Source organism: Hemiscyllium ocellatum, chromosome 22 (assembly GCF_020745735.1).
Source record: "Hemiscyllium ocellatum isolate sHemOce1 chromosome 22, sHemOce1.pat.X.cur, whole genome shotgun sequence".
NCBI classification, from domain to species: Eukaryota; Metazoa; Chordata; class Chondrichthyes; order Orectolobiformes; family Hemiscylliidae; genus Hemiscyllium; species Hemiscyllium ocellatum.
In genome coordinates, this window is record NC_083422.1 from 30,545,533 (window position 1) to 30,560,809 (window position 15,277).

General features: G+C 36.9%; 1 protein-coding gene across 6 annotated transcripts in view; it reads left to right on the top strand.

The window, feature by feature from the left end:
- LOC132826253 (disintegrin and metalloproteinase domain-containing protein 12-like) overlaps positions 1-15,277 on the top strand; it is a 350,675-nt gene that overhangs the window by 314,951 nt on the left and 20,447 nt on the right. For all 6 annotated transcript variants that reach the window (XM_060841979.1, XM_060841976.1, XM_060841980.1 and 3 more), the window contains 2 exons: positions 11,338-11,446; positions 12,324-12,459. In XM_060841979.1, coding sequence (XP_060697962.1) covers positions 11,338-11,446; positions 12,324-12,459 — 245 coding nt within the window. The remainder of the gene's footprint in view (positions 1-11,337; positions 11,447-12,323; positions 12,460-15,277) is intronic.

Here is a 15,277-nt window from a genome sequence, read left to right on the forward strand (position 1 = left end):
GCAGATTTTGTAAACATTTGACCTAAGATCAGAAGGGAAATGGAAAGCAATGAATTTCTCTAAGATGACTTTTTTTCAGAAAATGAGTGACAATGGATTCTTCACTAAAACGAAAGTAAATTACTGAAATCTGAAATATAAAACTGAGCAGGTCTGACAGCATCTATGAAGAGAGAAACAAAGTTAATGTTTTAATTTCCAAATTACTTACCTCAGAACTCTCCAGAGACAACATCACTGCAACTCTATTAATGAGGAAATAGATTTATAAGAAGGTGCCGCATGTCATTGTTGAGTGGCAAATCAATTTACTACCCTGCAAGGGCCTTCCTCATTGTGCAAGTGATCAATATAAATAACAAGGATTTGCTTCTCTATGGTTCTCATCTGTGAACTTAAATCACGATTTTCTTCTCTCACCCATGTCTTTTTCAAATGTAAGATCTTCAGTCATTAATTGCAGCAGCAAGTTTCCTTCAACTATAACTCTGAGCTGAATTTCAAACAGTGAAATTCAACTTGTAATATTTACTCTGTTTCTCTTTCCCAGGCTGTCAGACCTGCTAAGTTTTTTTTAGCTCTTTCTGTTTTTATATTCTATACTTTGATCTACAGAAGATAGAGCAGGATCTGAATAGGATGGAGACATGGGCAGAGAAATGGAATATGAAAATTATCTGAACAGATGTGAAGTGATGCATTTTGAAAGGTCTAAGCAAGAGGAAAGTATACATTAAATGGCAGAACCCTTAGAACCATTAACAAACAGAACAATCTAGGTATACAGGTCCCCGATTCCCTGAAAGTGGTCACACAAGTGAACAAAGTGGTCAAGAAGGCATATGTCCATCAGTTGGGGCATAAAGTACAAACATTGGCAGGTCATTGTTGTAGCTGTATAGAAATTGAGTTAGGTCACATTTGGAAAAATTGCATTCAATTCTGGTCGCCACACTACCAGAAAGATGTGGAGACTTTGTAGAGGGTACAGAAAAGGTTTACCAGAATGTTGTCTGGTTTGGAGGGTGTTAGCTCTGAGAAGAGATTGGCCAAACTTGGTTTGTTTTCACTTGAATGTCAGAGGCTGAGACGTGATCCGATAGACGTTTTACAAAATTATGAGAGGCACAGATAGAATGGATAGTCAGAGTCTTTTTCCAGGGTAAAAATGTTAATTATGAGGGGACACAGGTTTAAAGTAAAATGGGGCAAGTTTAAAGGACATGTGAGAGGTACGTTTTTCACATGGATTCATGCAATGCACTGCCAAAGGAGGTGATTGAAGCAAATGTAACATTTAAGAGGCATTTTGACAGATACATGAATATGCAGGGAATAGAGAGATATGGACCACACACAGGCAAAAGACTTTTAGTTTACAAAATTGTCATGTGTCAGTGCAGGCTTGGTGGGCTGAAGAATCTGTACCTGTGCTGTACTGTTCTTGTTAGATATCCATTGTTCCATTGTAATTATTTTTTCACCAGTTAAATAACAATAACTAGTTGGTAGTATAGGATGTGAGTATTGCTCAAAGCAAATACACATTTTGTTGAAATTTTTGTCTTACACTTGTCAGAATAATTCACAGGAATATCAATAATTTATAGTGAAAACCAACATTTATACTGCATGAGAGGCAAGTGCTGATTGGCTAGCAAGTAGACTCTGTTTGGAGAGTGCACCAATTATTAATATTTGATAGTTAATTGCCAGACTTTGTTTTAATTTTAAGTTAATTTTAGGGAGCTTGACTGATTGGTCAGGGTATTTCCCTGAGAAATGAATCAGTGACTGGCTGTTATTTATTTTGTGGAACGAAATAAATGCAATGCATGTACATGTTCTTTCTGTCTGCAGAGCAGAAGGCCTCATGTCTTGCAATACATGCAAATGTGCCACATTGTGAGCTTAACTGACTGTTCTGAATTTATTATCGATGTAACAGTCAGGAATGTGCAACAACAGTCATCCAATTGCAGAACCACAGTGGGTTCTCTACTATGTCTACCGCAAATCTGCCTTCACTGGTCACAATACATGTTGGGATTCCCACACTCCACATACTGTAAGATTGGCCTTATCACCAACCATGCAAATAGGAGCCAAGCTATTTGTTCACCATGCAAACTTAGCACTTACATGAATGGATTAAACCCTGATCAAATAGTTTCTCTCTCACCAACTATTGCGCAAACTCATGAACAGCTCTAAAGCAGTGAGTCTAGGCCCTGAAAAGTATTCAGTATATCTCAGATTACACTGGAAGGGTAAGATATCTCAAACGTTTGAGCAACATGTTGAGCCAGTTATTTCACACTGCTAACAAGCAAAAACAACATTCGGCCTATCACACAAGTGAGTAATGTAATGTACAAATTTCAATGCCAGTCTGAAAGCAAGAACATAGACTGTACGTCCTAAATGCTGACAGATTGCATCAAATAGTTTATCTCTTCATCAATTACATCATACCCAACTCACTTGTGCTTGCAAAAGTTGCAGTACGGTGTCTAACATTATACAATTGAATCACATTTACTGGATCATCCTTAGTATACAAAGAATTATGGTGGCAACCAATTTAGAATTGTCAGTCAGGCTCACAGTGTGGAGTAATTGCAAATGCTCTATTTATTAATACACAGGAGACTGTCTTTTGCAATTAGGAGGTACATGCACTTAACTCAACAAAATAGATGACAGGCATTCACTATGTAATTTTACAGATCTTTGCAAGTTAACTACCTAGTTTAAAATTTAACCAAAGCCCAGCAAATAACTGTAAATCATCACTAGTTGCTGCATTCCCCATAGCAAGTCATACACCAATCAAAGCCTACTTGCCAACCAATCGGCTGTTGTGCACTCATGCAGTATAAATGTTGATGTTTCCATTGAATTTGTACACTTGCAAATTGTCCTAATGAGTACAAGACAAAAAGCCAGAGATTATACAACATTGATTTGCTGGGATGGTGCCTGATAGGAAGTAAATAAAGGATGGAGCAAGATTTGAAAAAAGTTCTCTTTTTCCTGAAAACAACACAAAAAAATAGTGATGACAGAAGTGTTTTAAGTTTGCAAAAGGCTGGATTAGAGTGACAGATTTGTGAGAGATCAAAAATAAAAGATTAAATCTGGGACATCTCGAATAGAGACCAAAAGGAACTTGTTTATATAAGTTATAAATGTATGGAACTAACTTCCAGGTTTAGTGAGTGGGACAAGAATATAGTTTACTTCCATGGTCCTTCTAGATTGGAGTGTGTTTGATTGGACAGGAGGCAATGAAGTATGGATACCTTACAGTAGATTCAACCCACCTCCCCTGAGCTTTGGGTGAGGCAAGAGGCTGGCAGCCTTTCCACTGGGAGGACAATTGAGGCCCTTAATCCTCCACTTAAAGATGACTGACGAGGTCTATCCCAATGCCACTGCAATTCTATCAATCACATAGCAAACTGCAACCTATTAAAAGTGGAGCCTCATTCTCAGGCACTCTATGCTCGATTAGTGACCTGATATTGGGAAAGAAATGGCTTTGAAATACCATCTATTGTGCTTTTGGTAGACTTGCCTACCTTGCCTGTCAGCAGTACCCCAAAATTCCCATCTTTCCTAACATACTCCATTCAGATAAAAGCCCGAGTACAGTTCCAGCAGTAACCATCGGATTTGGTGATGCTGCTGATACTCAAGAGTTGCTGGGTCCAGACTGATCAGACTGGCCAACACTCTCAGGGTAGGGTTTCCATCCTTTAGCGTGCTTAATTCAGGGGGAAACCTGGCACTGTCCAAGTAAGAGTTTGTTGTGATAATTAAAATCTGGTTAAGATTCAACATTTCCTTGGGCTTGTAAAGAAAGAAAAGGAGCTGAAGGGATATGGGAGCTGTGCATTTTAAGATGAAGTCTACCCTCATGTAAGTAAACATTAACTTTGTTAAACATGACTGTAAATAAGGGATTTTTGGAGAGGAGATCTCTTGGAATCGTATAGATTCAGGCTCCAGTTCTTTGTGATCGGACATCACTTTGACATAGCACCTTTTGCAATTGCTCAGTAGCTAATCCAAGAGTAAAGGTATAATTGACCCTTTTTTCCACACTCAATAGTGGGTATCATTTGAACTGTTTGCTCATGAGGAGTGGAAACATCGCCGTGGACTGGTTGTGGTAAACATATCCATGTTGTAACTTTTGTGGGATTTAAACAAAATAATTTGAGAATACTGTCCTGACTTCAAAACTACTATTGGTATTCAGTGTTATTAAAAGAAATTGAAATATTGAGTTTAAAGGGAATCTATGTAACCTTTACCTCATAATTAATTCAAACCTTTTTTTTATCTTTTAGCATTTTTGACATTTTGTTTCTGATTACTAGAGCAACCCTAGAGTGTTCCAGTTGTTGCTGTCATTGCCTGATAGTGTTAGCAAAGGTAATAGAGCTCTTGAGCTGTTACAGTATAGCAATTGATCCCCTTAGAATCAATAGCAAAGGAAAGTCTGGTAGCCTTGAAATTAAAATTGGCAATCTGTAAAGGGCTGGAAACCTTTTTCTTCATTATTTGAATCAACCAGCGTTTTATTGACATTATTTTACTGATTCAGTGTTGGGGAGTGGTACTGCACATTATTTTAAAGTTTGGGTCTGATTACCAAGCAATGAGATGGTCCGATATGTCAGTGCACTAAAGAATATTAAGCTACAGGACTTCTACATTATCTGGGTTTCTCAGTGTTGCAGCACTGCTTGGGAATTTAGCAAATGAAGGTTTTGTCTATGAAGTTCAAGCAATCAGTTCAATACATTTGTAAACGCACATTACTCTTTTTTTTGTTAGATCATATGTTTTAGGTTAGATTACTTACATTGTGGAAACAGGCCCTTTGGCCCAACAAGTCCACACTGACCCGCCAAAGCGCAACCCACCCATTCCCCTACATTTACCCCTTTACTTAACACTACGGGCAATTTAGCATTGCCAATTCACCTAACCTGCACATCTTTGGACTGTGGGAGGAAACCGGAGCACCCGGAGGAAATCCACGCAGACACGGGGAGAATGTGCAAACTCCACACAGTCACCTGAGTCGGGAATTGAACCCGGGTCTCTGGCGCTGTGAGGCAGCAGTGCTAACCACTGTGCCACCGACAAGATTGAAGAAATAATAATGTAGCATGTTTAAAATCAAATTAAAAATAACATTTTAAGAAGTGATTATGAAGTTAGGTAATGTATTCCGGTTTATAATTAAACAAATATAAATTATCTCATCAAGAAAACATAGGCTGCTATAAATGGGATTTTACCTTATCTTAGAACTACATATTCATAAAGAAAACAGATTAGAATTATGTCGTCATGAAATTGCAGCAGGATCTTGATCAGCTGGGGAAGTGGGCCAAGAAATGGCAAATGGAATTTAATATAGAAAAATGTGAAGTCTTACATTTTGGAAAATCAAATCAAGGTAGGAGTTTCATGGTGAATGGTTGGGCCTTAAGCAGTGTAGTGGAACAGAGGGACCTTGGAGTTCAGTTGCACAGTTCTCTGAAAGTGAAGTCACGGGTCAATAGGGCAGTGAAGAAGATCTTGGCACACTGGCCTTCATCAGTCAGGGCATTGTGTATAGAAGTTGTACAGGATGTTGGTTAGGCCACACTTGGAGTATTGCGTTCAGTTTTGGTTCCTTTGCTACAGATGCAAGTAAACTGGAAAGAATGCAGAAGAAATTTACAAGGATGTTGCCAGGACTCAATGGTCTGAGTAATAGGGAGAGGTTGGACAATCTAGGGCTTTTTTCTTTAGATTGTAAGAGATTGAGGGGGGATATTATAGAAGTGTGTAAGATCGAGAGAGGCATGGATAGGGTGAACGCTCGCATTGTTTTTCCCAGGGTTGGGGAATCAAGGACTAGAGAGCATCAGTTTAAGGTTAGAGGGGAAAGAATAAAATGGAATCTGGGAGGCAACATTTTTAGACAGAGGGTGATATGCATATGGAATGAACTGCCAGCAGAAGTGGTTGAGGCGGGTACATTAACAACATTTAAAAGGCATTTGGACAAATACATAGATAGGAAAGATGTAGAAGGATATGGGCCAAGTGCAGGGAAAAGGGGTTAGTGTTGATGGACATTTTGGTTGGCATGACCAAGTTTGGACCAAAGAACCTGTCTCCATGTTATAGGTCTCTATGACTCTGTGACTCAACTGGAAGGTGTTCCTATTAATCCGGCCTCACTGCTGTACAAGCTGTGACAATGTGTTGATATGGACCAGACCAAATCCCCTCAAAATATTCAAAAGATAGTCTAGACTCTAACTTCTTCTTATTTTAAAGATATAGGTGAGGTGTAGCATTCCAGATGCAATTTGATTGGTTGAGCTGCCAGATTTAAAGTGAAACACACTTTATTCATCTGTTATAGTTAAAAGACAAAAAAAAAGCAGGAACAGAAACAGAACTTGCTGGGAAAGGTCAGCAGGCTTGGCAGCATCTGTGAAGAGAAGTCAGAGTTAACGTTTCGGATCCTGTAACCCTTCCTCAGAACTAGGGAAAGAAGGAATTGAAAAAGCCTAATTCTATTGGAAATCTTAACAGAACAATAGATGCAGTATCTATTACGAATTAGTCATTCCAATGTAGAAACATCCCTTGGCAAAAGGCAAAGTCAGAACACAGATTGTCTCATGTACAATTTCCTGTAGCAGGCAGACAGCCCCCAGCTTTTGGCTGTAACTGAGAGAGGGACAAAAAATAGCGTCCATCTCTGCAAGACCCCAACAGCTACTGCTGAAAGTTAAACTAAACATCCTGGTTCTGTGGGGATTTGACCACACTCATTCAGGCTGCTTCCATTGTTTCAACTTTACAAATATCCAAGGCCTCACAAGCTGTTTACTCTCGTCATACTGTTAGGCTGTTCTGCCTTAAAACCTCTCTTCAAAAAAAAGGACAAAATAACCTCTTAAAGTCCACAGCATCATCAAAATGTAGATATTCGATGAAACCACCAAGATGGTCAATTTTCCTTAAGGGATGCTGTTCAGGACAAAAGTATTTCAGGCTATGTTTCATTATTAAAGGGAAAGTAACTATTAATTGCAAACATACTTTTTCTGTAAAAAGTGGCAAACATGGGTGACAAATTTACTGCCATGTGAGTTAAGTTGCACACATTTTAAACCACACAAAACACACACATTTATTCATAATTAAGATAACTTGATGCCAATATTATGGTTTGCAAAATAGAAACAGGGAAAAAAAATTCTGTTGATCAAAAGTACAGACCACAAGAGTGAGATGAGTTATTTCTCACAGTGTTTTTGATTCTTAGTAGAGATGATGCAATGTTGTATGCCTTGTGATGATCAGTCTTTCACTTAGTAGTTAACCAGGTAGTGCCCAGTCTTTCCTTTTATTAGAATTCTTTCTTTCAGAGTCTTCAAATTTTTTCTTTTTCAGTCTGTGAAAGAGAGAGAAAAATGGGTGAGAAGTGCTCTTGTTCACAGGCTTTTGTTGGTTTCTTGACTGCACTGCACTCACAAGTCTCTATTAAACTGCAGCTGGACCAATCCAAAGGCTGACATGAGGTAGTTTTTCCTGACTCGAAGATTCCTGGTACCACTCTGTCTCACAAAGTATCCATCTCACTGCTCTAAAATGTAACATAATTTTTATAGTTAAAGTGTGCACTGCACTTGATCTTCAAGTTACAAAAGCGTTCCTTGTGCCTTTAGCATTCATGTCCATTTTCCAACTTATAATTCAAAAAGGCAAAGTAAGCAGTCCCTTGCACTGTTTGCAATGTCTTTCCAAAGAGTACTCATAATGCCTGCAATTCATTTACCATGAGCAGTGTACTCCTCATCCCTATCAACTTGTTTACAAACGTTTCTTCTAAATCAGTTTTAATTGATTTTTGATAGTTTTGTTCAGAGGTTTTACCTTTATAAAAATGTAACATTGTATTTTCTAGCCATAGAAAGTAGTTTGATGCGCATTGCAGGAAATTTGACACCTACCATTTACTAGTAACATTCTGTATTTTGTATGTAAGATTCTTGTTCCACGTATTTTATCATGTGATCCTGATAAATGAGAATTCATATAATTATAAGCATTTTCTGCAAATGCATTCCTCATGATATAATGTTAATAATGTTTTATATTCATAAACCCTTATTCAATCCTATTTTGAATATTGCATTGAACTCGTGCTTTTACAATGAATCCATTTAATGTTTTGAATGTAGTAAATCTGGTTGGTATTTTGGTGTATCCTGAGAGTTATTAAGATACACAGCATTCAATACAAGTCACAATATTATCTAAGTATATTTTTCAAAAGTCGTGTTTATTAGTATAATGAAAGCTAATCAGCTCTTTTATTGAATAATTGATTCTAATAATCATCATCACTTCTGCACCTATAAGGAGAGATTAACATGTGGACTGTGCCTATACCTCTAGAATTCAAAAGAGTGCAAGTTGTTCTAATTGAAACACATAATATACTTAAAGATTTGATTGGAGAGATCCAATAGGGGACTCAAGAACAAGCACAACAGTTCCAGAATGAGGGGTCAACCATTTACAACTGAGTTGAGGAGAAATTTCTACACTCATTGGTTGTCCAACTCAGGCAATTCTATGCTCTAGCAGCAAGTTAAAAATTAGATCCATTAACATTCCCAAGAAAATTATCATTCAGAAGATGGCATGTGAAATTACCATGTATAACAATGTCAATAAAATCCTTTTTTAACAAAACAAATCAAGACTGCAGAAGCAATTTCACAATCTGTGTAATATCCTTTCCAGACATTAAAAGTAATTGCATAGACAGCCTTTCCTTATTATTGTTTAGATAATGTGCAGCACAAAAAAAACTCAGTTTTGCTTGTTCAAATAATTTACTGCAGATGAGGTTTCTAATCACTAAATTGTGCCATCAATTGACTTCAGTTCTAATGTATTGTTACATTTTGTTAATTTGTTTATTCATTATCTTAATGAGATTTTTGTGAATCCCACAAAATTGAGATTCAGGTAACCAGCAAGCACATTTCATTTCCTTCTGGCAACTCCATCAATTTAGAAATGTTTAAGTTTTCTGAATTTAAATTTGAATTATTAACAACATTATATTTTTGAAGACAGAAATGTTTGCTTTTTAAGTGATCTGTATCTCTTAGAAATATTTCTGATTTTCATTAATGTGCAACATAAAAGATTTTCACCAACACTCTGCAACCCTTTATTACAGTTAGAAAGAAACAGGGATATTCAGTGTTCATGTGGTCTCAGCATTGATCTATGTGCTCAGTTTTATGTTCCCAATGAGCAACTTTGCCCAGCAGCAGTGCCTCTCAAAGATTTGCTGGCTCTGAATATGATTTTTCAACCACTTTAAATGAGATTGGAAAATTATGCACAATGTGCAGTTGAATTTTGGATATACATTTGTAGCAGCCAATGCTACCCACCAGGAACACAAAGTGGAAAAATTAACCTTTTAGTGTTTCTGGAATAAGGAATCAATGGTTGGTAAAGGAAGGAAGCTCATGACAGAATAATAACACATTGGTTCTGTTTAAAGGTTAAACTCAATTTCCACATGTTCTCATACTTACTGCTTTTTTGCCAATTACAATCGGTTTGCCTTATGGCATTGCCTTTATGTTGCATTATGTGACTGAAAAATAGAGACACGGTATGTACCCACCCTGTGTCTATACTGCTCTTGATCAGGCTAATGGAAAATGCATTGGATTAACTATGTATGGTTCAGTCTCCAATATTTACATCCTTTTTTTTAAATTCATAAGACGTAAACATTGGTGCTAAAGCCAGTATTTGTCGTCCACTCTGAATTATCCTTGAGAAATATGCCTAATCTAGTTTCAATCTATCTTTCTCTCCTCCACTCTTCAGAAGTGCTTATTCATGCCTTTTGACCCTTCGGCTTAAGGCTAAGCTTTCATTGGTGAATGGTAATAGTGTCAATTGACTGTATGAACAGCATAGCAGGGTTTCTCCTGTCCTCATGTGCTAACTACAATAGTTCCAACAGAAGTCACTAGAGGGGCATATGGAAACCATAAGTTTTGGGAACAGGAGTAAACAATTCAGCCCTTCGAGACTGCTCTGCCATTGGGTAAGGTCATGGCTGATCCAATATTCCTCATGTTCATTTTCCTGCATTTTTGACTTAAGCCTTGATTCCCCTATTGATCAAGAATCTGTCTATCTTTGTTTTAAATATTCACAAGGACTCTGCCCACAGCTCTCTGTTGAATGGAGTTCCAAAGACTCACAACTCTCTGAGAGAAGAAATTCCTCATCTCAATCTTAAATTGGAACCCATTTATTCTGAGACTATGTTCCCTGATCCTAGATTCTCCCATGAGGGGGAACATCCTCTTAACATTTACCCTGTCAAGCCGCTTAAGAATCCTTTATGTTGCAATGAAATCACCTCTCATTCTTCTAAACTTCAGTGAATAGACTCCCAACCTGCTTAGCTTTCACTGGTAAGACAATCCCTCCATACAAAGAATCACCCTAGTGAATCCTCTATGTACTGCCTCCAATGAAATTATATCTTTCTTTAAACAAGGATATTAAAACTACTCACTGACTCCAGATGTGGTCTCACCAGCAACTTGTACAGTTGCAGTAAGACTTTCCTATTCTTATACCCCAACTCCCTTGAAATATGGGCCAACATTCCATTAGCCTTCCTGTTTACCTGCTGCACCTATGCCCTAGCTTTCTGTGTTCCATGCACAAGTAGCCCCATGTCCTTTGCAGCTTTCTGCAGTTTTTCTCCATTTAAATAATAACTCTGTGCTTTCGTTCTCCCTTCCAAAATGAACAAATTTATATTTTCCCACATTATACTCCACTTGCAACTTTTTTGCCCACTTATGTAACTAATCAATATTTCTCAACAAACTGTTTGTATCACGCTCACAACTTGCCTTTCCAACCATAACATTCAGCAACGAGCACTCCATATGGTTTTTTGACTCCCTGGTTAGAGATATAATTTGGAGTTACCGATTGAGAACAGCTGGCCAGCAGCCTGACATAATGCAGACTGCCATGCCATACAATGTATTTACCAATCGATCTATCTAGACATAGTGGATTTGTTATTCATTCTAAACATAAAATCTGAAACATTTGGCACACCACTTATGAAGGTGGCTAGCTTCATGTTATTGCACATAAATTGATAAGTAAAATAGAAAAATAAAACTTTTTTTTCACTTGAACTGTTAATAATTGCTTATAAATTATTTTGTGCATTAATAGGTTTGCAACAACAATAAAAACTGCCACTGTGACCATGATTGGGCTCCTCCATATTGTGATAAACCTGGTTTAGGAGGGAGCATAGACAGTGGACCCATGAGGCTTGAAGGTGAGGAATGGCTGAATATTCCCATAACAACAATGCATTACATTCACATACATACAAGCTGATGTTAAAGACTTCTGCACAAGTCCACCAGCATTTCTCTTGACTTTAAAAAAACAAAATTTTTTAAACTAGCTGATGAATAACATACAATATGTAATATTAGAAATAAAAATCTGCGTCATATATTTGTACGAAGTATTGTAATGTTAAAAATCACACAACACCAGGCTATAGTCCAACAGGTTTAATTGGAAGCACTAGCTTTCAGAGCGCTGCTCCTTTATCAGATGGTTGTCAGGTGATCAGGTCATGAAGGAGCAACGCTCCGAAAGCTAGTGGTTCCAAATAAACCTTTTGGACTATAACCTGGTCTTGTGTGATTTTTAACTTTGTACACCCCAGTCCATCACCAGTATCTCCAAATTATATCATAATGTTAATATGTAAGCTCCCTTCTTGTACAGGGCACTAGCACGCTGAAATGCAGAATAAAATGAACATTTATAGTTTGAACCAATTTTAGCATGAGCTTTTTATAATAAAAAAAACTGTGTTACTAAATTACAAACACATTACTTAACTATGCATTGAATATGGTCTCTTGGAATTTGATTGGTGTTTGGGGATAATTTATTGATCAGCCACTGTAACTTTAGCAGAAACCACATTTATGGGGATGCTCCAGTTACAGCAGTCGATTGAAAGAATCCTTGAGTAAATTCTTGGAACCAAAACTTTAGAAATTGATGGAATAAATAAACAATGAAGCAATTCACTAGATTCATTAGTTGATTACTGTTTATGCGATTGGATAGAGATTATTTTGAAGACATTGTTGCTGGCAAAACTGAATCTATATTTATTAATTTTTTTACAGAAAGTAACAGCCTATTTGTAGGCATACTAGTTACAATCTTGAGTCTTATTGCTGCGGGAGTGATAATGTGTTTCAAACGGAAGACATTGCTTCAGCTGCTCTTCTCACATAAAATAACAACAGTTGAAAAGTTAAGGTAAAGTCTTTCAAAAAAATATTTCCACTAGTTTTTTGTATGGATCTGTTCAATGATGTTTTCTTTTATTCTTAAGATTCTGGTTAATGACAAGTCAGATTGCAGAATGAAACTTGGCTTGATAGATTATAAGTTTAATTTTTGTACTTGGTTACCATAATAGTCAAAAAGCATGAAGTTGCTGATGGGTCTTTAAAAAATGGAATGCAAATTTATTGCATGGAAGTAAAAGAACAAAGATATGTTTAAATAAATATAAAACAGTTTAAGAAGATTTTAAAATGAACAACACAACAGAGCTTCATTTCTTAAAAATGTTATATTTAACTGGGTTTCCAGTTTCGATGGGTCTAAACCTTTTTTCAGTTTGGACAACTTCAAAACTGTTACACAAACTTTCATAACTCGGACATTTTACAAACTAACCTGGCCATTTGTAATGGTGAATCTGTTCTTCTGCATTGAAAATCTGATTCTTCTGAATGGAAACCTAATTCTGAATTCAAACATCCCCGTCTGTTGTCTCCATGCGTCATCAAAGTATATTTTGTAAATACTTCATCAGTTAACTTCATAGACATACTGTTAGATGCCAAATTGATGTATTGAATCCAGTTTCAAATGACCTTTTGACCTATTTTTAAAAATTCCTTCAGAGAATGGAATCACATATCTTTTTTACTTTTACTTCCCAACTGATTATAACATATTATACATCTTTATCAAAATCTGTATTCTTATTAACAATGTATGAATAACAAATTGTTAATTTGCAGGCACAGCAAGTGATTAGGAATGCAAATAGAATATCAGTGTTTATTGCAGGGGGAATAGAATATGAAAGTAAGCAATGCAGCTGTAAAAAGCTTTGATGAGGTAATATCTGAAATGCTGTGTACAACTTGGTACTCTTGTAAAAGAATTTTGTTGCCCTAGAAACAATACAAAGAAAATTCATTTGATTCATTCCTGGAACGTTCAACTTATCAATTTAAATTTATTTGTGATTAAAAATATTTGTGGTGCACAGATTTTCCTATCAATGAGCAAAGCAGTTGAAGGTTATTACTGTGTTGCATTGGAAAAACTGCTGAGCAATGCTAACTGGTAAATAATTGTTGATGAACTTGTGCTCTTCTACTACAATAAAATGCTGCAAAATATTTCAGAGATAAACTTTTAAATAGTTAAAACTTTCATTGGTATATTAATTCTATAAGTGTCTTCTCCCTATGTAGTCTGGCACTTCCATTTTATTGGCATGACCCAAGTTCTAGATGTTACTGACATTAAAACTATAAAAAATGGAGAAATTTCCCTTTGTCTATAGTGTGGAGCGTTTCAAGCGTATTCTCTGAGTATTGAAATGCTCCAAGGACTTGGATCAAATTTGGGCTGAATTTGAAGCCAGGTACCTGATGTGAAATGACAGAGCACAACCAGTTGTATGACTTTCTTTCATATTCTTCATTTCCAACTCAAGCAAACTATTTCAAGGCTTTTCTCCCCTTTTTCTCCACTTAGAACATAAGAACCAGGAGCAGGTGTAGGCCATCTTGTACTTGCGAGCCCTCTCCGCCATAAATAAGTTCATGGTTGATCTTTTCATAGCCTCAGCTTCACTTACTTGCTCTCTCACCCTAACCCTTAATTTCTTTACTGTTCAGAAAGTTATCTATCTTAGGGTTAGAAGCATTCAGTGAGGAAGCCTGAAATACTTCACTAGGTGGGGAATTCCACAAATTCACAACTGAAGGAGTTCGTCCTCAATTTGGTCTTAAATCTGCGCCCTCTAATTTTTAGACTATGTCCTCTTGTTCGAGTTTCACCCACCAGTGAAAACATCTTCTCTATTTCTATTCTATCTATTCCCTTAACAATTTTATGTTTCTATAAGATACCCTCCTCATTCTTCTAAATTCCAATGAATATAATCCTAGTCTACTGACTCTCTCCTCATAAGCCAACCCCCTCAATTCCACAACCAATCTAGTGGACTTCCTCTGCACCCCCTCTAGTGCCAGTACATCCATTCTCAAGTAAGGAGACCGAAACTGCACGCAGTACTCCAGGTGTGGCCTCACCAGTAACCTGTACAGCTGTAACATGACCTCCCTGCTTTTAAATCCAATCCTTTAAGCAATGAAGGACAAAGTTTCATTTGCTTTCTTAATTGCCTTTTGCACCAGCAGATCAACCTTCTGTGATTCATAAACAAGGACACCCACGTCCCTCTGCTCTTTGCATGCTGCAGTATTTTACTGTTATTCCTACCAAAATGGATGACTTCACATTTATTAATATTGTACTCCATCTGCCACACCTTTGACCACTCACTTAAACTATCTGTGTTTCTCTGCAAATGTTCATAGTCCTCTGTACACTTTGTTCTATCACTCACTTGCCCCAGTCCTTAAAATTACAATTGCATATAATCAAGAGGGAAAAGAAAGGTGGCCTGTATCCAAGTTTGTAATTCTGCTGATAGTAAGCCAACTTCTGAGTAGTTTTTAAGGTAACAGGCTGCACAGTATAGTAAAGAGACAATTAGAAAGTGATCAATTTGTAAAAGAAATCTGCCCTTATCTCAGCCACCTGGCTGTGGAGACGTTAAATTGGATATTGTTTTCCCAGGGCAAAATATGATTTATGTAGATTATCAGACTTACCCATAGTCAAAGAAACTAATTGTCCAACTAAATATAGGAGAAGAATAACTGCTTGGAGCAGGTATCCTAGGATATTGATGTGCTTTTCAAATTTTACCATATTTATTGGAGTTAAAATTAGAAACAGTTTGTGGAGTGAAAAACTTGGA